The 27,227-nt window shown below is 36.9% G+C and overlaps 1 protein-coding gene across 3 annotated transcripts in view; it reads left to right on the top strand.

Annotated features, from left to right (window-relative positions):
- The window catches only part of myom1b (myomesin 1b), a 33,961-nt gene extending 9,223 nt beyond the window's left edge, over positions 1 to 24,738 (top strand). The window contains exons 10-41 of one of the 3 annotated variants that reach the window (XM_046851177.1): positions 1,040 to 1,198; positions 1,339 to 1,500; positions 4,481 to 4,622; positions 4,984 to 5,180; positions 5,492 to 5,545; positions 5,750 to 5,874; positions 6,116 to 6,299; positions 6,636 to 6,810; positions 7,800 to 7,921; positions 9,096 to 9,113; positions 11,050 to 11,246; positions 11,357 to 11,483; positions 11,598 to 11,782; positions 13,985 to 14,099; positions 14,272 to 14,428; positions 14,586 to 14,692; positions 15,453 to 15,497; positions 15,662 to 15,798; positions 15,958 to 16,102; positions 16,207 to 16,266; positions 17,128 to 17,195; positions 17,278 to 17,391; positions 17,652 to 17,739; positions 17,855 to 17,893; positions 18,152 to 18,257; positions 18,364 to 18,527; positions 18,665 to 18,701; positions 18,823 to 18,845; positions 19,075 to 19,130; positions 20,002 to 20,217; positions 23,869 to 24,136; positions 24,259 to 24,738. In XM_046851177.1, the coding sequence (XP_046707133.1) occupies positions 1,040 to 1,198; positions 1,339 to 1,500; positions 4,481 to 4,622; positions 4,984 to 5,180; positions 5,492 to 5,545; positions 5,750 to 5,874; positions 6,116 to 6,299; positions 6,636 to 6,810; positions 7,800 to 7,921; positions 9,096 to 9,113; positions 11,050 to 11,246; positions 11,357 to 11,483; positions 11,598 to 11,782; positions 13,985 to 14,099; positions 14,272 to 14,428; positions 14,586 to 14,692; positions 15,453 to 15,497; positions 15,662 to 15,798; positions 15,958 to 16,102; positions 16,207 to 16,266; positions 17,128 to 17,195; positions 17,278 to 17,391; positions 17,652 to 17,739; positions 17,855 to 17,893; positions 18,152 to 18,257; positions 18,364 to 18,527; positions 18,665 to 18,701; positions 18,823 to 18,845; positions 19,075 to 19,130; positions 20,002 to 20,217; positions 23,869 to 24,136; positions 24,259 to 24,419 (3,953 nt within the window). In that variant the 3' untranslated portion in view covers positions 24,420 to 24,738. Of the gene's footprint in view, positions 1 to 1,039; positions 1,199 to 1,338; positions 1,501 to 4,480; positions 4,623 to 4,983; positions 5,181 to 5,491; positions 5,546 to 5,749; positions 5,875 to 6,115; positions 6,300 to 6,635; positions 6,811 to 7,799; positions 7,922 to 9,095; positions 9,135 to 11,049; positions 11,247 to 11,356; positions 11,484 to 11,597; positions 11,783 to 13,984; positions 14,100 to 14,271; positions 14,429 to 14,585; positions 14,693 to 15,452; positions 15,498 to 15,661; positions 15,799 to 15,957; positions 16,103 to 16,206; positions 16,267 to 17,127; positions 17,196 to 17,277; positions 17,392 to 17,651; positions 17,740 to 17,854; positions 17,894 to 18,151; positions 18,258 to 18,363; positions 18,528 to 18,664; positions 18,702 to 18,822; positions 18,846 to 19,074; positions 19,131 to 20,001; positions 20,218 to 23,868; positions 24,137 to 24,258 lie in introns of all 3 variants that reach the window. The other 2 variants (XM_046851176.1, XM_046851179.1) reach the window with 2 other exon arrangements.
- Positions 24,739 to 27,227: the final 2,489 nt, after the last annotated feature.

Genomic DNA, 27,227 nt, shown 5'->3' with positions numbered 1-27,227 from the left:
ATATGATTATAAATGTCTGCATGAATGCTGTCCCTGCACTATTTGTATTGTATTCATTTCTATCTTCTTGATATCACAAACTATTTTTCTTTCATCCTCCTTTCTTCTTTTCCTTACGTATGTTGTTTCCAAAAAACAGCTATTGCGGTGTAAATTTAAAGTGCCTTCCTGTAATCACATTAGTCACACTATTTAACTGCCGCTTGGATTCATTTATTCATTTAGCCTGCAGCCTGTGAAGCAGGAACACAGGTAATCAGGCCAATGCAGTCCATGCACATATTCACACATCCACTCTAGGGGCAATTAGTCTAGGACAGGGGTGCACACACTTTTTTAGCATGCGAGCTACTTATAAAATTACTAAGTAAAAATGATCTACATACTATAAAAAATGCATAAATAAATATCTATTTATGTCATGCGATCTGCCCACACTACCTTTGCGATCAACTGGTAGATTGCGATCGACGTATTGGGCTTCCCTGTTCTAGGATATCTGCCTAATGAATTTTTTTGAAAGTTCTTGGTTATGCTTATTTTTTCCAGCATGGAAAAGCTGTTCTTTAGCTCAATTATTTTTATAAAAAAACTTGCAGGATAATTATTTCAAATGACAGCAAATTATCATTAGAATAGAATAATTAAATACGTTCAAGTCAAGGACATTGTCTCAAAGCAAATAAAGTATATTTATACCAGAATATATTTATGCTTTGTTATATATAATAATAGAATAATTATTTCCCTGAAATTTGACATAGAACATTGATCCTGTTGCTAGATAAACAAACACAGCTGAGATTAACACCTTATGTCATAAATAAATTCACTTACATTTTTACTTCTTGTTTCTACTATTGTGTATCCTAACCAACATTCTGCACTGTTTAATGTAATGCAAATGCTGTTTTTGCACAGGTAACATTCACCAAGTCTGATGTGGAGCACTCTCACCTATTTCTAGTGATTCTGTAGACCTCAGATTTTTTTTTTTACCTCTACATGAACTGAGTTCTTGTTCATTTGTGTGTTTCAGTGCCCTGCCTGGAGTATGGAGTGACTTTTGAGACGCATATTGTAGAAAAGTTTGGTGTGTCTTTTGGACGTGAGGGTGAGACGATGAGTCTGGGCTGCTCCGTTGTCATCTACCCATCACTGCAACGCTTCCAGCCTGAGATTGAATGGTACAGGGATGGTGAGTGAACAAACACTTAACATTATACAGATATCCAGTAGCTACCTGAAATGTCTTTTTTTAAATGTCAATCTTTCCATTTTCAAATGTAGTTAAAAACCTTTTCAATGTTTATTTGTGGTTTATGCATTATGTGTTAGATAAGTTGCTGGTGCAATCTAAGTGGGTTCAGATGCACTGGAGTGGAGACAGAGCTACACTTACGCTCACACATCTTAATAAAGAAGACGAGGGGCTTTATACTCTTCGTGTCATCACAAAGTCTGGTTATGAGACACACTCTGCCTATGTCTTTGTCCAAGGTAAGGTTTGGGAGGACTGGAGGAAAGGGATGATTAACAGAACAAACTGTTTTTAAGATGTAATTAATCAACAAATACATTTGGTTTGGTGTATGAAGTTTGCATCTTTGGTATATACGTTAGAGCAGTAAATAGTGACTGAAGAAAACTTAACTATCTCAATTCCTTCTCGCAAAGCCACAGAGTTACATTTGTCTTAATCATCTGGCATGACATATTGTTTTGTGAGCAGTTATTCTACAACCTACTGAATCCTAAATCCTAAATACTCAGTCACTGAGTCATAATAACATGATATGAAATGTGCTTTTAGTTCTTAAGTGTAATCAGAAGTGGTCTCTGTATACATACTTGAGAGGCACCAATGTTCAATGCAATGATTCTAGAGGTGATGTTGCTAATCCTGGATGAAATCTGAGCTCAGAAATCCTTGACACAGTTACAGAAAAAGCACAAGGTCAGCAGGATTTTAGATCAAATCTGCTAGAATGACAATGTTGAATTCTGTACTAAAGTTATGAACACAAGTGTCATTCTTATGTAGGTGGGTAAGGGTTAGTTAAAGATGGCAAATCAATAAGCATAGTATCCATATCCATAGTCTAATTTTAGTCCAACACCAGCAGTGGCTCCAAAGAGATGGGAAGCTTGGTGTTTGTGTGCAGTGTTCTTCACTATCTCTTGAGGCTATGGACCACAATTCATTAAAGACATCACTAATGTCTTTGACACTGGGATGCAGTGATCCTGAAGGGTGCAGGAAGGACATCTTTGTTTAACCTTTGTTATCCAGGTTAAACAAAGATGTCCTTTCTGCACCCTTCAGGATATCCGATTTCCATTTTTGACAACCAAGAACAGGGAAGCACCGGGTTTGATGGTAGAAACCAACAAACCTCCCTTATGTCAACATTCTGGGCTGGTGGTGTAGTGGATTATCTATTCCTCTGTGTACTTTGAGTAATAGTCTGGGACAGGTTGTCTTGTCCAGATTTGACAGTATGAATGGTTCTATATTTTTAGCAATAATGGCACATACTCAAGTTGTATATATAGTGTGTGTTTTAAACTACATTGTAGTATGCATTGTATGTGTATGTAGAGTACTAAATATCCAATGCTATCAATCATTAGAATATTGTGTAATAGGTTATAATCCATCTGCTCTCAGTGGACATCTAAATTTTAGACCATACAACCATAACACCCCCTCCCCACACACAAACTGACACATAGGCAGCTGTGGAAAAAGTGATCGCAGTCTTTTTGTTGATTCCTATTATCCTGCATGACCTCATATAAATTTGAAATCCCAGTTTAAATGACTTGGCCTGTAGTTGTATTGGGCTCTTGTGGGTGTCATAGTCAAAGTCTTAAGCACATACCATTAAACATAAAAATATAACACATGGCTCATGGAAAGATACTTAGAATCTGGGCATCAAAGAAAAAAATAAGGCAATGAATTAAACAATGTGCGGATTGTTACACTGTGCATTTATGAGTGCAGGCTTGAGGCTCTCTTAGGGCTCAGGTTTCGTTCTAATTTTAAATCTGTCTGCTGAATGGCTGCAACAGCTCAAGTTAAGTAGCGATTAAAACCTGTGGGAGAAATGACCTTTTAATAACTTGTTAATCCTGTAGGACAAGGATCTTAGTAATAAATAATATCAAACAATGTAATATTATACTATGTATTTAGCAGTGGCGGGCCGTGCATTTGTTACCTGGGCCTTTAGTGGGAACCCGACTTAATCCACCTCTTAATACCACTACTATCATGTCGCAATTATAGAAACCATCAATACTATACAAAAATGCATTATAACAATGCATGGCATTACAGAGAGAGAGGCATTTCGCGTATAGAGGGTGAATACCATTTTTACTAAAGCAAGCTCCAAACCTCTACACTACAACCGCAACTGTGCCACCATCATCTGGAGCAGTTCCGAATTAATATTTGTCTAATAAAATGACAAAAACATAAAAAATTTAATCAAATACAACCTACTCACCAGAGATGCAGACTCATATTGCATACTCACATAATTTGCACCACTCCTCAGAGGCTGTAAGCCAGTGGTACGGCTCGTGGGCACTGGTCTGGAAGTGGCGAACAAACCCTTTCCTGGGCTGAAACAAGTTAGCTAGCCTCGGGGTTGGCCATCCCTTCTCACGATGTTTAGCTTTTCTGGAAAAGTTCCGCCTTGAAAATGGATTTTTAAGTATGTCCGAGACCAAATCAATTTCTTTTACTCCATCAGCCATTGTGGGCATAAAAAGTATAACTCAGATGTATTAATGTGTGCAGTGTGCTACAGACATGTTTTGCTAGTCAAAATTGGCTGTTACAGTTTCGCTCTGAACAACCAATCAGAGGACGGAAAAAATGCTGACGCTATTCTGGGCCAGCTAGCTGGCCCTGTGTGGCGAATTTAAAATCTGATTGGTTAAAGAAACAGACCCATTGCTAATATACATTAAGGTACAACGGTAAGTGCTACTGATTGTGAAGATTAGATTGACATGGCAGCACATAGAGGATGAAATTTGATTGGACAAAAATCTAACATCCACATACATGTACTGGAAGCAGTGCAGCCAAGAGAAACGCTAAGAAATGAAGAGAATAAACTGTTGGGAATAAATGTATACAATTTCATGGAACAAATATTAGAATTTAAGTTGTAAATGTAGGTTGTTGCTTCTGATAGTGTTTAGATCAGCAGAGAAGACTCTGCTGACCCTGACAGCCCACCACTGGTCTTTAGCAATACTGCTATAACAGTGTTATCATATCTAGTGCCAACTCATGATATACATTGTAGCCCAAATTGTGGCAAATTACCTTTCTTGCAAATAAGAGTTTGTATGGAGAAATATGCAGTTGACACATTTAGCTTTACCATATAAAATAATGAAATTGTTTAAATTGATAACTGAATTTCACTGAACTGTGTGACTTTGTGTGTTATAGATAGCGATGCAGAGGTTGCAGGTGCTCCTGGTGCTCCTCTGGATGTGTTTTGTCAAGAAGCTAACAAGGATTATATCATTGTTACATGGAAACAGCCAGCTGTGGATGGAGGCAGCTCTATTCTGGGCTACTTTGTCGACAGGTGCATTTGTATACACATTTTGTATACACAAAAGAGGAAATGAAGGGATATGCATTAAGTGAATTATTTACTTAAATTTCCCTTATGGAATCTTTAACAGACATGAAACCGTTAGTGAGTGACATGAGTGTTTTATTATAGTTTTTTTGGTCATTTTAACCGTATTCAAGTATACAGTAGAATGAAATAGCAGGCCTTGGTGCAAACCTGGTATAAAACTGACAGCTCATTTGAAATCATGCAGAAATGTAGTGTGATATCAGAATAAGGGCATTCCCTGGTGCTGATTCTTCTGCTAATGACAGTTCCTCTTGTCCAACTGTCTCTATCTCTCACCTTCCTTCTCACTCTCTCTCACTAGGTGTGAAGTCGGCACTTCTCACTGGATTCAGTGCAATGATACTCCAATCAAGTTTGCCCGTTTTCCCGTTACTGGTCTTGTCGAAGGCCGCAGCTATATTTTCCGCGTGCGTGCAGTAAATAAGTGTGGCATGAGTCATCCTTCTCGTGTGTCTGAACCTGTGGCAGCCATGGACCCCGCTGACCGTGCTCGCAAAGGTGTGAATTTGCTAGCATGTATCACTCTGAGCTTCTGTTTTATCGAAACCACAGTGTGGCACAGCGATGATAATAATTATAATGTTTATGTAATAGATTTTCACACTGCCCATGAGTATTAATTTAAAATAAGCAATAAATAAAAAATAAAAAAATAAATAAGACATTATATTTGAACAGTCTACTTAATCATGAAATGTTTTTCTTTTTGTAACTGTATTTTGTCTCTCTCTCTCTCTCTCTCTCTCTCTCTCTCTCTCTCTCTCTCTCTCTCTCTCTCTCTGTCTATCTTGTGATCTCTGTCTCTTCAGGAACCTCTGCACCATGGACTGGCCAAATCATTGTTACTGAAGAAGAGCCTGTAGGTAAGCAGAACTGTGTGCTAGTGTGCATTTTGGAAAGACCCTAATGAGGACGAGTCCGGTTTTAGTGAAGTGTAATTGCATACTAGATCCAATAGTTTTTCTGACATATGACATATTACTATCATACAGATTACCAAAGGGTATTTAAATTAAGAATATCAGTTAGACTGAGTGTCATTTCTTCATTTTTTCTGGTTCTTTTAGAGGGTGTGGTTCCCGGCAAACCTCGTGACCTCACTGTTATTGAGGCCACCAAGAACTATGTGGTGCTAAGCTGGAAGCCCCCAAGTGACAAGGGATACGAGGGTGTCATGTACTATGTTGAGAAGGTCCACAGTTATTCTAATCATATCATATTTTAGATGCACCTTACTACAGTAAATTAAAGTGTAATATTAAGTGTAAAAAATAGATTTATATCTATAATATATACTCATACTCATCACTATGTACTGTTTATGAAACCCTGTAGAATTCTCTTTATTGTTATTGTTCATTTTAATTGGAAAATCCTGTCAGTGCAGTTAATACCTTTAAGTAATTAAAGGTGCAAATGTATGCATTTTATAGTGTGTGACTGGCACGGACAGCTGGCAACGTGTGAACACAGAGCTTCCAGTAAAGTCTCCACGCTTCGCTCTGTTTGACCTGTCTGAGGGGAAATCCTACTGCTTCCGTGTCCGCTGCTGCAACTCTGCTGGTGTTGGTGAACCTTCAGATCCCACAGAGGCCACTCAAGTGGGAGATAAACTGGGTGAATCAAGCCCTCACTTCTACACAATATCTTCGATTGAAACGTTGCTCTTAATTTTGCGATACGACGACATGCATATGAAAGATGCACTGATGGATATCAAGCAGTGAATAACGATGAGAGTAGTTTTTATATTTCAGATAAATACATGTTTTTTATTGTATTGTACCTTGATATCCTTTTTTTATATTATTATTATTAGTAGTAGTAGTTGTAGTAGTAGTATTAGTGTTAGTATTGGTAGTAGTAGTATTGTTATAATCATTGTTATTAATTAAATATAAGCTTCAATATAGTAAACCTATAGTTAACAATTCCTCATCATTCAATCTTTAGATATTCCGTCTGCCCCAGGCCGCGTAGTGCCCACGCGGAACACAGACACATCTGTTGTTGTGTCATGGGAAGCATCACGGGAAGCTAAAGAACTGGTTGGCTACTACATTGAGACCAGTGTTGCTGGAAGCAATGCTTGGGAGCCCTGCAATAATAAGCCTGTCAAAGTCACCAGGTACATTTTCCAGATTTAGAAAGACACACAAACCTGTACACACACCTGGCTATACAAGAACATGATTATAAAAACATATACTCACTGACCACTTTATTAAGAACACCTTTAAAATCTACTCATTTGTGCAATTCTATAAACACTCAATAACGTGGCATCAGTGCAATGAAAAAATCATGTGTCAGAATAATGTGATCTCAATGATTTAACTGTGCCATGATTGGTAGTGCTGGACAGGCTGGTTTAAGTGTGTCTTTAACTGCTTATCTAATGGAATTTTCATGCATAACATTCCCTAGAGTTTACTCAGAATGATGCAGTAAAGAAAAAAAAACATTTACTGTGCAGCAGTTTTGTGGTTGTTAACGTCTTGCTGGTAAGAGACGATAATGGAGAATGGACAATTGTAGACCACATCAGGTTCAAGTTTTGTCACCCAAGAACAAAAATCGGCTGAGCTGTAATAGGCACAGGCTTAATAAAACTGTTGAAGACAGTTGAAGACTGGTCTGAGGATTCTCAAATTCTGCTGAAGCACACAAATAGCAGGGTCAGGTTTTGACACCAATAGCATGAATCCATGGAATCCATGGGCTTGCTAATACCAAGAAAAGTTGAATGCCAGACTATGTGAATATTGTTGCTGACCATGTGCATCCATACAGGGCCACAGTTTATCCTTTTTTTCACAATTTACTTTTTATATTTAAAAAATTTCAAACTTGTGAGCTCAGTGTCATTTAGTGGCCTTTCCAGTCACTGGATATGAGTCTAATAAAACATCTTTGGGATGAGATAGAACAAGAGATTTACAGTTTGATAGTTCACTTAAAAATCATCAGGAATTGCAGTCATGCTGTCTCAACCCTTATATTGTGTCAAGGTCAAATTTGACCCCTTTTCAAGTTATGATATGTAAAAAAAAAAAAAAAAAAACTAAGTGTATATTAAATGCACAAAAATGTGTTATACTCTGTTGTTCTCCATAGATTTGTGTGTCATGGCTTGACGACAGGCGGAAAGTATGTTTTCCGTGTGAGGGCGGTTAACGCAGCCGGAATCAGTGATTTCTCACAGGAGTCTGAGGCCATTGAAGTTAAAGCTGCTATTGGTGAGTTAACACTGCTTACTGTCTAGCTTTAACAAATATTTACATTTTGTTTTGTATGTTATCAAGAGGTCAAGTTTTACTGTTTTGTTTGCAAGCAATATGCATCTTTCCAAAGAGTTTATTAGTGATAATTTGTTTATGAACATGTTTGTATACTCAGCAGTTCTATTCCACACCATTGTTCCACTCTTTAACTTCTCATGTTTTCAACTGCACTGTGAGGCCACACCCACATCCCCTGCTGCTACGCCCATGATTCTCCCAGAAGTTGGGGTTAGGACTTGTAGCTTTCCTCTAGATTGGGTCCTGAGTGATCCAACATAGTGGTGACTACAAAACCAGTTCACCCGCACTCACACACACCCTCTTTTCAATCTTTCAACTTCTCAGCATTCACATCCTTTTACTCCACTGTAGCACATCTCTTCCTCTCTTCCTTTACCCATGATGCCCTTCTGAGCCACTCAGCAACATAGCTATGTTTGGGCTTTGTGCTGAACTGCATGATCTGTGTACCCTTGTAAAACACACATGGCAACATGCTCATGATTTCTGTTCTCATTTGATTGATTAAAGTAAATATGTAGCCCAAATTAATTTCTCAAAGAAAATCATTCCAGTTATCTTGCAACAAAACTATGTATGTTTTATTTTATCAAGGGTTGGCACAAAGCAATGTACTTACCTGCATGAACTCAATTCCTTTTGCTCCACTTTTCTCTGTCAATACCTCTGCTAAGTCTACCATAATTCAATCTCTCAACTAATTTTACATTCCTCTTATTTTTCACCCTTTCGCATTTGCCATCTGCCAGCTGCTTTCTCCTGTGTATTTCTGGTGTGTCACTGTTCAGATATCACCCCTCAGTCATTGTCTTAATTTCTTTTTTTTTTTTTACAAATGATGTTCTTCATTAGATTAACTCGTTTTCTTCTAAGTTGTAAGTTATTCTATTAAGTGAACGGTTTTAAATAGAAATATTGACAAAATTAAGCTATGCATGCATGCTGAAAATTGAGAGAATATTAAAAACAAGTAAAAACACTACATATGATTGTGTGTGCAGAACTACTGTTTGTATAAAGCAGCTTGATTTATTGTGTACTGTTGTCTGACTGCTACTGAGTTTACTTTTTGTTTTTTTCTCTTGCTGTTCCTGACTAATGCCTTTAGGGGGCGGGATTCCACATGGTGTGTTTCTGGAGTCAGGGGGTAACACAGCTGGACTAACCAAGCACAGGCCAGGCAAGGAGGGCAGGCATGTGCCCCCTTGCTCCCCTGCTACCACGGCGCTAACTACCCTAGCTAGATTTAGCAAGAAGGCTAATAATGCAGGCTCTCAAGGTCCTCCAAGTGCACTAAGTAAAGGCAAAGGGGGGAAGAGAGGCAGTGTAACCTGGGCTTCTGAACCCAGCTGTGAGTTTGATCTCCAGTCTGGTACCAATTCAGACCCAAAAATGGCCAGGGAACCTGGAGCCAATTCGAAAATCAAAATGGCTAATGAGTCTTTCAGTAATTTAGACAACAAAATAGTCTCTATATCTAATACCAATTCAATCACCAAATCAGGACTTAAACATTTCACCAATTTAGACACTACAATGAACACTTCATTTGGAACCAATTCAGACAGCAATTCAAATTCTGAACCCGATACCAATTCAAATGCTAACGCAAACACTTCAGGGCCCATGGCCGAGCAGGTTCCCCATCCCTCCTCTGATAGAGTAATGGAAGCCATAACCAAACCAGCATCTGAGGTGCTGGAAAAACGTAAGTCCCCAATTGACTCTTCTTGGGAGCAAGAGAGAAAACACGAAAAAGGAAATGGGCGCAGAGGTTCAGGTGAGGAGATCAAGTGGGAGTTAGAATTTTCTACACAGTAGTCACTCTATGGATAGCCTTATGAATGGTTTTTGTTGTTGTTGTTGTTGTTGTTGTTGTTGCGCTTGTTTTAGCGCTTCATCTATTTTTACTTGTTTTAAAATTTTCTAATATATTTTTTTCTCGTAAATCTGATATGTCTGACTGCTTTGAATATTGGGTTTGCTGGTTTTGTTTTGCTGTAACTACAGTATTTTTTTATATTCATCATATTAAAAAAAAATTATATATATATAAAAGCAAGAATTAAACAAATATATAGAGTTACATTTAAGCCTTTTGGGTGAGTCAGTGGCATAAATGACAAAAAAGACAATTGTCATAAACTATATTAAAGGCTTATTCCAACATAAGAAGGTCGTTGCCCACCTTTGTGCCCACCACATTTCCCAGTTACTTGGCCATATTACTTATTACTTATTACAGCTACTTACATATTACTACATATTACCATTATGTGTCTGACAAACCATAAATACACTGAACTACAAAAAACTTTTGTTATTTTGTTTCACCAGAATGAACAACATCTGTTAATTGCCAGATAATTTATAGAAGTTATCATATGCCTAAATTGCTTTTCAATTAATAACAACCAAGATATGTTGATGTGTGAAGATTGTTGTTGGAATGGAAACACTTTACATGAATTACTTGTCATTAATTAACTTGTTATACAGATTGGTGTATTTTATCCTCAGCATTTAGTTAACAGTTTAGGCATATTGTAAAGGAATGGATTTTTATGTGTTTTTCAAAGGTAAGTTTGACTGTGTAGTTTTTTGTTTGTTTGTTTGTTTGTTTGTTTGTTTGTTTGTTTGTTTGTTTGTAGTAAGTATTTTAGTTTTGCTAAACGCCGCGTTATAACACGTTCTTACACAAATAGAGAGATTTTCTTGCCACCTCCTCCTCGCAGTGCACTGGCCACCTTTACACCTACTACTTTATAGAAAGGGTCCTGATATTTTTCTGAAAAACAGCAATCATTCCATTGTATGCTATAAATTATAGCAATAAGATTATTGCTGTGAATGGACTTTGATATTTACTGCCCTTTAAACAGCCATTCTGAACCATACTGTTGGCTCCTTAGCCAAATTGGACACTGGGTACTGGAATAAAAAGTAGGTTTGGAAAATAATAAAATATTTATCAAAAGAAGGATCATAGGACACTTTTATCAGACAAAAATAATCTTGACCAGCCTCTAAAATTCTAACTGTATACCTTTATTAACCCACAGCCTCCCCTGCTCCACCCTATGGAATTTCCGTGTTGGAGAGTGTAAGGGATTCTATGGTGTTAGCCTGGAAGCAGCCGACCTTTATTGGTGGAGCTGACATCACTGGGTACTTTGTGGATTACCGTGAGGTCATCAATGGAGTACCTGAAAAATGGCATGAGGCTAACATTAAGGCAATCAGTGAAAGAGCCTACAGGGTAGGTTTACTGGGGCTTATTTGCATTTAAAAACTAAAATTTTAATACACTGACGTAAATCCGACCATTAACTGTATGTCATTAAGGATTTTGTTCTTTTTTCTTCACAGGTCTCTGATTTAAAGGAGAACAAACTCTACCAGTTCCAGGTTCGTGCTGCAAACATAGCTGGTGTTGGCATCCCATCTCTGCCCAGTCAGACCTTTAAATGTGAAGAGTGGACCATTGCTGTGCCAGGTGAGTGAGTGTTAGTGCACTTGTATCAGGGACAATATTATAACATTTATGCTTTAATAATCATTCATTTTTACCAGAGCTGGACTGTTTTTAGATAAATATACTTGTACACAGGTCCACCACATGACCTTCAAGTGCTGGAAATACGTAAGGACTCTTTGGTGTTGCTTTGGAAACCACCAGTGTACCAGGGTCGTGATGAGGTCAATGGATTTTACATTGACATCAAGGAGGCTGATGCAGATTTTGAGAAATGGAGGGGAGTCAACGAGAAAGCGACAAACAAGACGTACATGAAGGTCTGTCTTTGTGTGAGAAATGTTTGAGGTGTCATTTTTAACTGAAGTATTATTAGTTCATATAACTTTAATATTAACCATTTTATTATGTTACTGATAATTAATGGGAAAAAAAGATTCCTAAAAGACTCCTAAAAGAATATTCCTTGCAATTACATCCTTGATTCCAATAATGTTGGGTCCCTGTGTAAAATGTAAATAATAACAGAATGCAAGAATTTACTAATTTCATAAACCCATATTTAATTCACAGTTAAACATAAAAATCATATCAAATATTACCATTTTATGAAACAATTAAGGTAATTTAAAATTTGATGGCTGCAACACATCTCAAAAAAGTTGGAACAGGGCAACTAAAGGCTGAAAAGTAAATGTTACTAAAAAGAAATAGTTGGATTAACATTTTGCAACTAATTAGGATATTTGGCAACAGGTCAAGAAAAGGATTGTGTTTAAAAAGAGTATCTTGGAGAGACAAATTCTCTCTCGCAAAAACTTTACATCTACAAATTGTGGAACAATTTCAGAATAATGTTTATCAACATCAAATTACAAAGACTTTCAATATCTAATCATCTATAGTACATAAAATCATAAAAACTTTCAGAGAACCTGGAGAAATTAAGGGACAAGGGTACAAATCAATATGGAATGCCCATGATCTTCAGGCCCTCAGGCAGCACTGCATTAAAATCAGTTATTCTATAATAAAACTTACTGCAAGGGCTCAGCATCACCTGCAGAAATCAGTGTCTGTAACCATACAGTATCTCACAAAATTAAGTACACCCCTGACATTTCAGCAACTATTTTAGTATATCTTCTCAAGGGACAATACTATAGAAATGAAACTTGTACATATTTCAGAGTAGTCAGTGTACAGCTTGTATAGCAGTATAGATTTACTGTTCTTTAAAAGTAATTCAACATTCAACCATTATTGTCAAAATAGCCAGCAACAAAAGTGATAACAGCTGTACCATGCAAAGCCACATGTCCTATTAATCATGGTCATGTGTTTGTCTGTTTGACAGGACCATACAAATTTGTTTATGTTGTATTAGAGCATTTTGAATTTGGTGCTTTACGAATAAGAAGATCTGTAACATCCTGTGTGATGTACAGTGGTCAGGGTCATACGGAGGTTTTTCAAGATGGGTTCCACTTGGAATAGGCCACGCAAGGGTTAAATTTTAATACTCGTGCTGTGCGTCAGATGCAGAAGCTGACTTCAACAAACAACCGAATGTGTGCTGCTTGCATTGCTTTAGAGGTTGCAGAAGCGGAAGGTCCGCTTTGTCAGCGATTTGCATGGCCGTCGTCCCAGAAGGAAGCCTCTTCTAAAGCTGGCTCACAAGAAATCTGCAAACAGTTTGCTGAAGACAACCTGTCCAAGAGCATGAATTACTGGAACCATGTCCTGTGGTCTGATGAGACTAATATAAACTTGTTTGGCTGAGATGGTGTCCAGCATGTGACGACGAGGAACACAAGTGATAACCCCCCCACACGAGGAGTACCAAGAAATTTGTGTCTTGCCTACAGTCAAGCATGGTGGTGGTAGCGTCATGGTCTGGGGCTGCATGAGTGCTGCTGGTACTGAGGAGTTGCCGTTCATTGAAGGAAACATGGATTTCAACATGCCCTCCCTTCAGAAACTGTTTTTCAACATAATAAAGACCCCAAACACACCGCCAAGATGACAACTGCCTTGCTAAAAAAGCTGAAGGTTATGGAGTGGCCAAGTATATCTCCAGACCTGAACCCTATTGAGCACCTGTGGGGCATCCTTAAGCGGTAGGTGAAGAAGCGTAATGTGTCTAACTTCCAGCAGCTTCATGATATCATTATGAAGGAGTAGAAGAGGATCCCAGCAACAACCTGTGCAGCTCTGGTGAATTCCATGCCCAGGAGGATTAAGGCAGTGCTACATAACAATGGTGCTCACACTAAATATTGACACTTTGGACACTACTGACTACTCTAAAATACATAAAAGTGAGAATATATACTAAAATGGTAGCTGAAATGTGAGAGGTGTACTCACTTTTGTGAGATACTGTATATTTAGTGACCATCAGGTGACTATACAAAGTGTACAAAATTTGCATACAAAATATAGCTTTGAAATTGAGTTTCTCTATGTAACATCTGGTGCATAAGAACAAATCGATTTATGGTTTTACTTCCTGTTTCCAGATTAAGGACCTGGAAGAAGGAGTGTCGTATGTTTTCCGTGTAAGGGCTCAGAACAAAGCTGGTGTGGGCAAAGCATCTGAAGAAACAGAGCCAGTGTTGGCTGTGACCAAACCAGGTACAATAAGACATGTCTTTGTTTGGGCTGGAAAATGATCTGTAAACAAACTTAAATGCTTGACCAAGCATGGTAATGAGTATAATATAGCAAAAAAGCCGAACAATATAAACACGAAAACTGTATGGAATCAAACACAAAATTGCTTTTTTTTTATTATTAATATTCTTAGGCACTATGGAGTTGGTTGTGGATGTTGATGATGAAGGCGTGATTTCACTGAACTTTGAATGTCAAAATCTCAATGCTGAATCCAAGTTCATCTGGTCCAAGGACTATGTGGAGATTAAAGATTCTAAGAATTTGACCATGGAGACTAAGGGCAATAAGTATGTGTGTGCAGAATTTCTTGCTGAAATTCAAAATTAAAATTAAATAAAGAATATTTTAGAATTAGAATTAAATTCAGGTAATTTGTTTCATTATAGGAATAATTTTATTTAGTCCAACATTTAAAATATATATATTTTAATCTTACTTGTGCAGGTCCAAAACTATCTTTAACTGCCCTTCTGAGGAAGACCTGGGTATCTACTCTTGTGCTGTTACACACACTGATGGAGCCTCTGCCAGCTACACTCTGACTGAAGAAGGTATGGTAACATGTAAATCTACAAATTTTGGTTTTAAACTTTGAATGTCCATTATAATAGTATACAAAGGCACTATAAAGTTGAATATGTTACATGTACATGTACAACTTCGCACACTTAATTTAAACTATTTGCAGAAGAGCCCAAAGTAAATAATTGGACACTGCTGAATTTGGTTGGAAAATAGTCCTAAATCTAAACACCTGTAACAGTACAAGTCTGAACCCATATTACTTATTTTAGATTTGTGCAAAAGGTATTGTTTAGACAAATAATGCCATTTTATGCAAATATGAATTCCGGATATATTGGCATGTTAATTAAATTTATCACTTATAGTCTTATACTCCAGTGCTCATGTTAGTTCTCACTCTCCAGTGTTCTGTACTGTTGAAAGATTTATGATCAAACTCTTGATGTCACCCAAATGAGGATGGGTTCCCCTTTTGAGTCTGGTTCCTCTCAAGGTTTCTTCCTCATAACATCTAAGAGTTTTTCCTTGCCACAGTCGCCACGGCTGCTCTTCAGGGACAAATGCACACCATTCACCTTAACTGTTGATTTGTGTAAAGCTGCTTTGAGACAATGTCTGTTGTGAAAAGCGCTATACAAATAAACTTGACTTGACTTGACTTGACTTGACATTTGAGTTAAGTTTGATATTTAGGTAGTTTGATTCCTAACTATTCATTCAACCTTGTAATACTATTGATTTGTTGGTTAGGGTTGAGATTGAAATTCTGCTCATCTGTTATTACAGGTCTGAAGGAGTTGCTGAAGATCAGTCATGACCATAAATTCCCCAGTGAGTACTGGACTTAATTTTATAGACGCCTTGAACAAATGGCAAATATTCATTACATATAATTGCTAATATTCTATGAGATTATATGCATGATTAAGTACATTATCCAAATTGCTAAATTCTCTTATCACGTGTGCAATATGTCTTTCCATTTTCCATTGTAGTTATTCCACTGAAATCAGAGTTAGCTGTGCAGTTGTTAGAGAAGGGTAGAGTCCGCTTCTGGCTCCAAGCTGAGAAGATTTCTGCTAACGGCAAAGTAGAATATGTTTTCAATGACAACTTGATCTCTCAGGGAGAGGTGAGCTCATATCCAGCTAAACACATTTTGATTGACTGGAGATATGGTATAGATTTATTTCTCCTATAAATGACATGAGATTGATTTATTGAGTTGAAGTAATCAGGTTGATTCATTAAACAATTTTATAGATGTAAATGGTCTACCTGTGTGTTTTAGAAATACAAGATGAACTTTGATAAGAACACTGGAATCATTGAGATGTTTTTGGAGTCACTGGGAAAAGAGGATGAAGGAACGTACACGTTCCAACTCCAGGATGGAAAAGCCACCAACCAGTCCAGCCTTGTTCTTATTGGAGATGGTACATACTGTCTAAACATACATTCCTCACACCAACCCATCTTCACTACTTTGGCATACGAAGCATATAAAATAGGCTACATATATGTGTCTTTTCTTTTGTAGTTTTCAAACAACTGCAGAAAGAATCAGAGTTCCAGAAGAAAGAATGGCACAGGAAACAGGGTAAGCTTTTCACTAAAAGAAAATAATAAATAAAACTCCTAAAACAGCACAGGACAGACATTTGATTCAAGCAAGTATGAATAAAAAAAATTACAAGGAAAGACAAGATTAAAGTCATACAATTGCTGTATGTATAATAGTATAACAGGAAACAATGCAGGCATTGATGTTGGACAATATATTCTAGGTTGAACACAACAATCTGTCAAGGTGCAAGTTGAATTTGACCAACAGCAGGATAGAACACTAACATAAAAATCATAAAGAATAACAGCGCAAGGTTCATTAGAGATCCAGCACAGACACACAATTCTTCAGTTTTCAGTGCTGTTGCTGATATTTAGCTATAAGGTTTTTTTGGATCAATTATACAATTAAGTACACTTTTATGATGTGGTATTAAAACGTTTTGAGACCAGCTCTGTTCACAAGAAAATACTTTATTTATCTACATTTACACACTATCACCTTCAAAATAGCCCCCTTGCACAGCAGTATAGCGCTCCCAGCATTCCTGCCACTTCTGGAATATGTCCTATTAAGTCTTCTTTTCAAAGCGAGTCAAGCACCTTCTGCTATTCGCGCTGGATCTTTGCAATGGTATCAAAACGGTAACCTTTGAGCTGGATCTTCATCTTTGGGAAGAATAGCACCAGGTGTACAGCCCCGGAAGTACACAGTACATTTTGGCACACTGACTTATGAAGTTCGGTGCTCCCTGTGACTGTGTGTGCAGCCTTGTGCTGCCATCTGTTGGCGTGTTACAAAACTTTTCTGGAATTTTTTTTTATATCACCTTGTACACATTTAAATGTGTGTGTTTGTGTGTGTGGGGGGGTTATCACTTGTGTTTTCTTGCAGGTCCTCATTTTGTGGAATACCTAAGTTATGAGGTCACACCTGAGTGCACTGTGAGACTGAAGTGCAAGGTGAGTGTCATTCTGTTCAGTTTAGTTCAATACATTTCCATGCCTGAAACTATTCTGATTATTTGTTTGTGTGTGTTTCAAGGTGGGTAACATGAAGAAGGACTCTGTTGCATTATGGTATAAGGATGGACGAGAGATAAAGGCCAGTGAGAAACTGGACTTCTCTGAAGGAGTGCTGACGCTGGACATTGCTCAGGTGAGAAACATTTAGAAATACTATTTGCTTATTTATGAATGCAGGACTATTCCATTAAGTACATGGAATCGTTTTCATGGACTTAATGGTATAGTCCTGAATTCATGAATAAGCATTCCAAAGGTCTATAATATCAAAGTATATCTTGTTCTCTTTGTAATAATATGAATTCTTCACAATGATTGATGTAAGCATTTTTGAGTTTCTCATTAATCCTCGTGAAATGATGTGACATTTTAGGCTGTGTATGTGCATTATAGATCTCAAAGAAGGATGCAGGAGTGTATGAGGTGATTGTAAAGGATGACAGAGGCCAAGACAAATCCACACTTAATCTGACTGACCAAGGTGACTTGTCATTTCTGTTTTAATATTCTTTATGCATCTGTTTTTCTCACTGTTCTGTCATCGTCATTGTGATATAATGGATGTAACCAGATAATTACTTGATTCTTATTTCTAGGATTCAAGGACCTGATGAACCAAGTTTTCAGTGTCATTGGTGAGTTATTGGGCGGTTAGACTAGTTGAAACGACGGAAAACAACTAATGATACATTGTGATTATATAAACTGTAGAAACATTCGAATTAAATAGTTATTATATTGTCAGAAAAGGTCATGTGAACTCTAAACGTGAACTGGCACGTGATTGGTTTCAACACAACCGCACAAGCTTTGGAAAAATCCTCACAAAATCTACGAATTTTTATTATAAAAAATACTTTTTATAAGTTCACCTAAACCATGTTGTTGTGCAGCAAACTCTTCCACTCCACTGAAGATCCAGAGCACAGAGGAGGGCATACGTCTTTACACATTCGTCAACTATTACAATGAAGAACTGCTCGTCACCTGGCAACACAAGTATGTTTGCCTGTTGTGTATCATTGGTACTGTGTGTGGTTATGAGTGACAGAAAAAGACAGTGAATACACACAACGTAACGATATCTTATATATTTTCCATCCAGGGATTCTGCCATTGCCTTCTCTGACCGAATTAAGAGCGGTGTTGTAGGGGAGCAGTTGTGGCTGCAGATCAGTGAACCAACAGAGAAAGACAAGGGCAAGTATGCCATTGAGTTCTCTGATGGAAAAGGGGGACTAAAGAGGACAATAGAGCTGGCTGGGCAAGGTAATCTCTCTCTCTATCACACACACACACACACACACACACACACACACACACAATTTATTATACTAGATTATACTCTTATGGGTGAACAACAGTATTTTAAATAGCATTTTCTTTTTCTAATTTCATAATTACAGCATATGACGATGCATATGCAGAATTCCAGAGACTGAAGTAAGTAAATCAAACTGTCCTGTTTAATTTACTCTGATGTGGATGTGTAGTTGATTTGTTTCACCGATTGTGTTCTATTTTTCTTTTCACTTTCTCCTCTAACTGTTGTGTATGCTTGCAGAGCTGCTGCCATTGCAGAACGAAGTAAGTACACGTGCAAAAAAACACACCTGCACTTAAACACACACAGACACACAGACACAGACACAGACACACACACACACACACACTTACAGAAACAAAGAGAGAGAGAGAGAGAGAGAGAGAGAGAGAGAGAGAGAGAGAGAGAGAGACAGACAGACAGACAGACACACAGACAGACAGAACTCTGCTGAGGTGTGAACATGTGTAATGTATTTTATATCTTCTTCAGATCGGGCTCGTGTAGCAGGAGGTCTGCCTGATGTAGTAACCATCCAGGAGGGCAAGGTACAAACTCAGTGCAACTACATGTCACTTATATGCTTTTCTAAAATCAGCTGTTATTCTAAATTCAATCATTTTTATAAAATCAGAGAGGATAAAATTAGTCCCTATTTTAAAATCATCACAATCATACAGCAGTATACTGTATCCATTTATTTAGCTACATGTTATCTATCTATCTATCTATCTATCTATCTATCTATCTATCTATCTATCTATCTATCTATCTATCTATCTATTGAGAGAGACTTGGAACTTTTTTCTGAAACCCTCTTTAGAAAGGGTGTTTATAGAACATACATAATTTGGACATAGACACAAAATATGTTTACTGTGTTGCTTTATTTTATAGAGAAAGAATATTTATGCTGCTGTGTCCAGTCGTGTAGCGGCTACTGTAAACAATGTCACATTTTACCACTAGGTGGCGATGTGCATCTTTCGGTTTCTAAGCATAAAGGGACACAAGTGTTATTAAAAAAAAAAAAGTTTGGCAATTAAACAGCTATCTTTAAAATGGCCACAAATGTGAGGAAGACATTGTGGTGAAAAAGCCATCACCCACAGCACAGTTTGGAATTCCTTCAGTGTTTTTAATCAGATTTGCTAGCAACAAGGTCATTTAGCAAATTTTTGAACAATATGCTAACACTCACCACCCTCTGAGAAAGCAAGTTTTCCTCCCTCCAGTACACTTTCAGAGACGTGTAGATCCTGTGCCCAGCGTGTTATACATTTCTTCTGGTTCATATATTCTAAAAGTTTTTTTATATTTGGTGTTGTCTGGGTAAATAAATAAAAAAAATCTAATTTGCTATGATTTTCAATGGCAAACAAGAACCACTAACACTGGCATCTTGGCATCATTCCACAGGCCCTGAATCTAACATGTAATATCTCGGGAGACCCGGTGCCTGAGGTGACCTGGCTGAAGAACGAGAGAGAGATGGTGTCTGACGGCCACTACGTACTCAAGTTCGAGTCTGGCAAGTTTGCCAGCTTCACGATCACCACCGTGAACACAAGTGACTCGGGAAAATACAGCATCTTGGTGAAGAACAAGTATGGCACAGAGAGCGGCGACTTCACCGTAAGTGTCTTCATCCCCGATGAGATTCATGTCAGTAAAAAGTAATCAAGAAACACAACTGGGATTGCCATAAAAAGCAATATGTACAAAGTTCAAGACTCACAGAACTAGTTAATAAAATGCCTTCTTATAATATTTTACCATTACAAGATCAAGCATACAAAAAAAAGCCTCTATTACAGCTGGGTGGTATTTTCACTTTGGACAGTGTAACAGAATGGTGCTAAAATATATTATAAGTAAAAAAAAAAAAAAAACTCTTGGTCCAATTGTTTCCCCAAACCACTACCCCAGAATGGCCCAGAACTTTATTATATGTATAGGGATAATAATGCTTAATGAAGTCATGCTGTATGGTTGAGGTTCCTTTAATCAGTATTCAGAGTTTTCTAAAGTCACAACTCTACAGTTTATTACCATGTCATCAGTGACTGAATCTGGAATCTTTCTATGTGGCATCACTGAACGTCTGCCTCGAAAACGTTATCTATTGTGTGATTAAACTCAGGACTTGAGCAGCACTTTAGATTTAGTCTCTTATTATGTTGTGTTTGAACTGCTTTATTGTAAAAGACCTGCAACACTGATGTGAGCATGAAAGCGTAGATATGAAGAGAAAGAACTCTCTCCTTTTTTCTCATATGTTTCATTTAGTTAGGAATATTACTATCGAAATGTCACTGATGTGTCTTGTCATTAATAAGTCACTGCATGTTAGTTATGGCTACATGTCATGTCACGTTTGAGTGGATATAACTTCATTACCCCGAATCTGCATCACAAACCACACTGCCTCCTGGACACTGCCTAGAAATTGTAATATCACAAATCACTGTGTTAATGTTTTGGCACCACTTCTTGTGTCACTCTAAGATGATGACGTCGCTGTCCTGTTCCCAATAAACAAAGTACATATTCCTTCACTTCCCTCCCGTGTCTCTCATTCACTTTGTTCTCCTCCACTTCTCTACTCCTCTACCTCACTCTGATTCCCTTATTCATGCTCCTGCACCTGCTGTGGAAGGGGTTTCTGTGGATACGTGAGCAGAGCTTCATCAACTATCTATACAGTCTATAAATATTCTATACAACACACACACACACACACACACACACACACGGAAATACACAAAATAAGCAAATGTTAAATTCAGAAATGAGACAATAATTTGGCTAAATACCGAATCTAATTGTGTGTGGGGTAAAGGTTTAGCTCAGAGATGCCCAAACCTTTTTCTTTTTTCAAAACAGCAGCAAATATTGTATTCTTTTAAAACAGCAGACAATTTCCTATTGACTGTGTGCCACTGCCTCAGTGTCTCCATAATTAGCTGTTTGCAGAGTGTCACAAAACATACTGTACCTGCACTGGAAGTATGCATATACAATTAAAAAAAAGGTCACATTCATTTCTATTTTCTACATTTAATTTGCAGCTTAAAATAAAAAAACAAGATATTATGTTAAATTAGAAATGAAGATCTGTGGCAATGACATTTTTCCCATATTTACCACGTCTCATATAAGACATGGGTCTATTTTGGGCATCTCTGGATTAGCCACTTCACAGCGTTTTCTTTCCTTATCTTTCTTTAGAACCATCATATTAATACATTTTTACTGTAAAATGCCACTTAAATATGTGAGCAAAACTACTTAACTACTAAAAGAAGCATTACACACATCTACTTGAGTAAAAGTATATATATATATTTGCAAATTGAAATGAAATTTGAGAAATGACACAAGAATAATAGGAAACTCGTGTCTTTCATTCACAAAACGTATCATAAACTAGTACTGCGTCTTAAATAATGATGACATAAATTGGACAGAAAAACATAGTGGACCTTTTTTTGCATGAAAGAGCAAAATTTCTGCTATATGTACATGATAAAAATTTTTATAAAAAGATGCAAGAGTGAAACCACTCTACTATACTTTCACAAGAACACCCACTGTATTTTTCTCATGTGAATTATCAAGGATCTATAATTCAACAGGATTAAGGTAAGCAAAAAAAACAACCTGGTTTTGATGGATTTATCATACTGACATGTTACAGCTATCTTAAGAAAATCTGCATTTAATGAGCTGAGACACCTAATTCTTAAAATAATGTTCAAACTTATTTAACTTGTTTAAATTATTTAATATAAATATTTAATCAATACTAAACTAAGCCAGAGTGGGACAGGGCTTAAAATGCTGTGCTTGAAGTTCACGAAATACTGCTGAGAGCATGTCTTAGAAGGTATGCAGTTTTGGACCAAAATTGATTTGGAATGCATCAAGAGATTTTAAAATCATGCTTCATTATAGCATGAATCAGCAGAGTTGATTAATGTATGATGATAAAAATCAGTTTGAGCCCAAATCAAATGATTAACTTCCTAACTCAAATTACTTTTATTACATTCAAATGACTGGATTCTCCTACAAATAGAGCACATCGTGTTTTAAAGATGTAATATTGAAAAGTTCAAGTTTGATTTTCCTTTTTTTGAATGTGATAGATTCTTTAGTAACTTGTATTGCTTTAAGCTGCTTCCTAGTGGTAATAGTTGAGTTGTCCTTGATTTCCCTCTCAGCAGCTCTTATTGATTTAAGGTCTGGTTAATGGCTTTGTTTCAGAGCCAAAAATTGAATTGAATTAAGGCCTTGCGATCAAAAGTCCAACTGAGCTACTACTTCATATCTGATTTCACCAAGAAAATGAGAAGTGTCAATAAAATTAAATCAGTAGCAATTATTTAGATTGCAATACACATTATTCAGTCAATGGTGGTGATTGGAAGGTGATGCAATAATGGATGCTTTTTTGCATTTATCAGACCCAGGAAGCTTTTCAGGCTTTAGATAAACTCAGACATTTTGTCCTGAATGTGACTGATTATGTGATTTGTCATTAGGGGAAGGTAACAGTATTACAAACAGTATTCAGTGCAGCTTATATTCAGATAAGATGATCAGAAAATCAGTATCATCATGTGTTTGACTGAACAAACTGTTTCCGTATGCACGGAGGACAGTAGGATATCTGTTTCCATTTCAAGACATTGAATAAATACTCAGCTCAAAATCAAGCATTATTAAAGCTTGCATTTTTGACACCCAAATCTAGAAAATTTTGTAAATTGTTAGCACATGTGATGTACTGAAAGTGTAGAATTAAACACTGGGCCTCATTTATCAAACGGGAAATGAAAAGATTGACATGTAAATTGGGTGCACATGCAAAAAAATAAAAAGAATGTGAATACATTTAGGTAATTTAAATCATGAGGATTTAATAGACACTTTTATCCGAAGTGACTTACAGAAGAGCTTTGGAGCCTCTTTCAAAAATATTTCCTCATGCTAGGTCAGGGACACCTTCAAGAAGATACCTTCAAGAACATTTTGTGAAAAACAACATAATGTCATAAATTAAAGGCAAATCAATAAAATGTCAAATTATAACAACATACAGGAAATGTTATGATATAAATAGAAGATAAAAGAAATTTGAGTTTCTGAAACTTTTTTGGAAACTTTTTAGTTGTACTTGGCTTACCCAAACATTCATACACAACGTTACTGAAAGACTGATAAACAAGGCCCGATACAAGTGTATTTCTATGTTACTAACTTGTCTCCTCACGTCACCAGTTGGAAATCACAGAGAACATGGGTGATCAGGGTGTGGTTTCATACCTGACTGATGAACATGGCAAAGTGGTGACTGGAGCCACAGTCTGTTTATCAAAACCTCCAACACCAAACCAATCAAATCGAACCGCATGTACTCCACCAACTCTAAAGCCTGCTTCGACAACACCTGACTCTCCAACATCAACTACCCTATCAGAGGAGAAAACCAAGAAAAAGGCAACAGATGAAAAAAAAAGGGAGAAAAAGAAAGTTATGAAAAGGAAAGGTAAGACGTCAAAAAGCATAATTATGTCCACAGTCTGGATGTACAATATGTTCTATAGATGAGTGACAAACACATACAAACCTGTCACAGTGCAGATGTTTTACCAGTGCTCTTTTATCCAGACTCTGTTATTCTGAAACTCCCTATTGGAGAGGCGGAGTCACATGAGTCTACCCCCACAACGACACCTGTTACACCTGGAACAGAAACGATGCCTTTCCCTGATTCACAACCTGAGGCATCAGCAGATGGATGTGAGTTAGTTAAGGAGTGGGTAAAATAGAGTAAAGGATATTCAGACATTCATTATATCGCAATCATAACCAACATATTTAATCTGATTGAAAGAAAAATAACTATTATTTAACTACTTTTCGTGTGCTCGAATGGTGTTAAAGGACACTCTACAGAATCTCTTCCAAAGATATACCTTTATACCTTTATTCGTCCCACAGTGGGGAAATTTCTGAAATGCATTTACATTACAAATACATTTCACTACATTCACTGATTATTAGTTTACTAAATAAACAATATGATTGATGGAGTAAATTCTTTGTCTTGAGTGAATGTTAAAATAAATGATTGATGATTAATTTAAATTTTTCTGCTTTGAAATAAAGGTGAAGAATTGATGTGACAGATACTTGTACATTTTTGGGTAAATAAAAAGTTAACTACTGCACATCATGTGTGTTTTAAGCGGTTATGGCATTTTGTTTAAGTATGGACTGTATAAATGTGTGTTTTGTATAAATGTGGCAGATTAGTGGTAAGGAAGACTATGTGCACATAAACTATATGATAGAACATCTGTCCAAATTAGAACAAAAAATGAAGGAGACAGTAATAGGAGACACAGCCACATCATTTGAAATATATAGGAAAATGCTAAATAATTTTTGTTTTGTGGCACAGAGGGTTTTTTTGTTGTTTTTTTAAGAACATTAAAAAAACCGTCTAATGTTCTGCTACAGTATATAAGATGTTGCCAGCTTTTTATGAAAAATGTTTTGCCTGATCTGTGCTTATCCCATTATCAGTATCCACTTTTTGCTGATATTGAACATTGTTTTAACACACTTACTACCATTCGGTTTAATAGTCTAGAGCAGAGGTGGGAAGTAACGAAGTACAAATACTTTGTTACTGTACTTAAGTAGATTTTTTCGGTATCAGTACTTTACTCCACTATTTATTTTTCAGACAACTTTTTACTTTTACTCATTACATTTTTACACAAATATCTGTACTTTTTACTTCTTACATTTTCAAAACAGACTCGCTACTTTAGTTTTAATCCATTGATTTGGTGAAATATTATTTTTATTTTCACTGCGTGCCGATTTCAGCCGAACAACCGATTTCCTGTCATTGCGCGTCTTTTTCAATCCACTGGTGTATAAAGTCCTGACTCTCACTCACCACAGAAGGCAGTAAGAAGTTTGGGGTTAATGTGGATGAGACAGAGGGAGTCAGTGATGTAAACATGACTGAGAACAGACACATTCCTGATCATCATCATCTTTTCTCTGCTTGTGTTCTATATGTGGATCTTCAGCCTGGACATATTCATTAGGTAACAACATTTTTAATTAGTTTTGCATTAATATATATATATATATATATATATATATATATATATATATATATATATATATATATATATATATATATATATTTGGCTGTCAAAATTAAAAGATATAAAATAAATAAATTAACTTCAGATAAAAATATTTTTAATCAGTAAACTTTTGTTTTATTTCTGAGTCTCAAATCAAACACCAAAATCCGCCATGATTCTCACAATTTACCCTCTGGGTGGCGTTTTGTGGGTTTTTCCCTCATAATGGCGACACAAACTTAAATTACTGTCTTTATTGTTTATTGATTGTACAGATAAAACAATACATCATTTAAATCTGTAAAATGTCCATAAGTTTATATATTGGAGGTGTTAAATGATGTCCACACGTCTCTGCACTGATATAGCCTTTATATTTAATCACATGCTGTACATATGATACATGTTTAACACCTCCAAGCTGCCAGTTTTGGGCACCTGAGCAAGCCTTTAACTCACTACTGCTCATTTAGTAAATGAGATCATTAAGAGTCACTCAGGATAAACACTTCCAACAGGAATTGGCTATATCTCGCTATCTTTGTCTCTCTATTTTCTCTATCTAATTGTCTCTGTGTCTCTTTTAGTAAATGTCTCTGTCTCACTGTATATGTGTCTCTCTTGCTGTCTCTCTATTTGTTTCTCACTCTTTCTAAAGCTGTGTCTGTGTCTCTTTGTCTTTGTCTCTGTCTTTCCTGCTTATTTACATGTCTAACAAAGTTTTGAGTTTTGAAGTAATGCCATTAGTGATCTATGATGAAAGACTTCCCTGGTTCGATTCTTACCTCTAGTTTCATATTGAACATTATAAGAAGTTTTTAAAAACAGAACAATGAAAGATCATTAAAATTGGTTGCTGGCAAATCATGGTATATCAGTGGTGCAGGTGTTGGAGATGTGGTTCTTGTACCTGAGTCACTTCTCATAGACTTCGAGTTACTGAGAGAATGTACAGGAAGGAGAAGTTTTGACCCTCTACCATCATGATCTAAGAGAAAACACAGGTCTCCTAACTATAGAAAAGCCAAGAGTCCAATAAGTGAAGGCTTGTTTGCCTCTCCTGTGTTGGTGTAATGGTCAGTGAAGTGGTCGCTGCTATCTGACTCACCCGGTTCGATTCCTACCCCTTAGCTTTCCTTTAAATTGTTTAAAAAGTTTTTAAAAAGAACCAAAAAAGGTCCTAAAAATCAGGTTCTTGCAAGAGATCCTGTGGCTCAATTGGAAGAGCTTTACCTCTGGGTTGAGAGGTTGCCGGTTCAAACCCCGGCCAGGGCTCAAAGTTAAGAGTGCGGAAGGTTCCGGTGGCCGTAGTAAGGAAGGTGTCAGAAATAGCTGTGTGGAAGGTTGGATGTGGTTTCGAGGCGTATCCTGAAGCAGGGGGGCAATATCCGGGCATCTGCCCCCGGTGTCTGAGTAGCTGAAAACAGGGGGTTATGAAGCAAAAACATTTGAAAAACTATCGACTTA

This window comes from Silurus meridionalis, chromosome 6 (genome assembly GCF_014805685.1).
Source record: "Silurus meridionalis isolate SWU-2019-XX chromosome 6, ASM1480568v1, whole genome shotgun sequence".
In the NCBI taxonomy this organism is placed as follows: domain Eukaryota; kingdom Metazoa; phylum Chordata; class Actinopteri; order Siluriformes; family Siluridae; genus Silurus; species Silurus meridionalis.
This window is presented reverse-complemented; position numbering and strand designations above follow the sequence as displayed.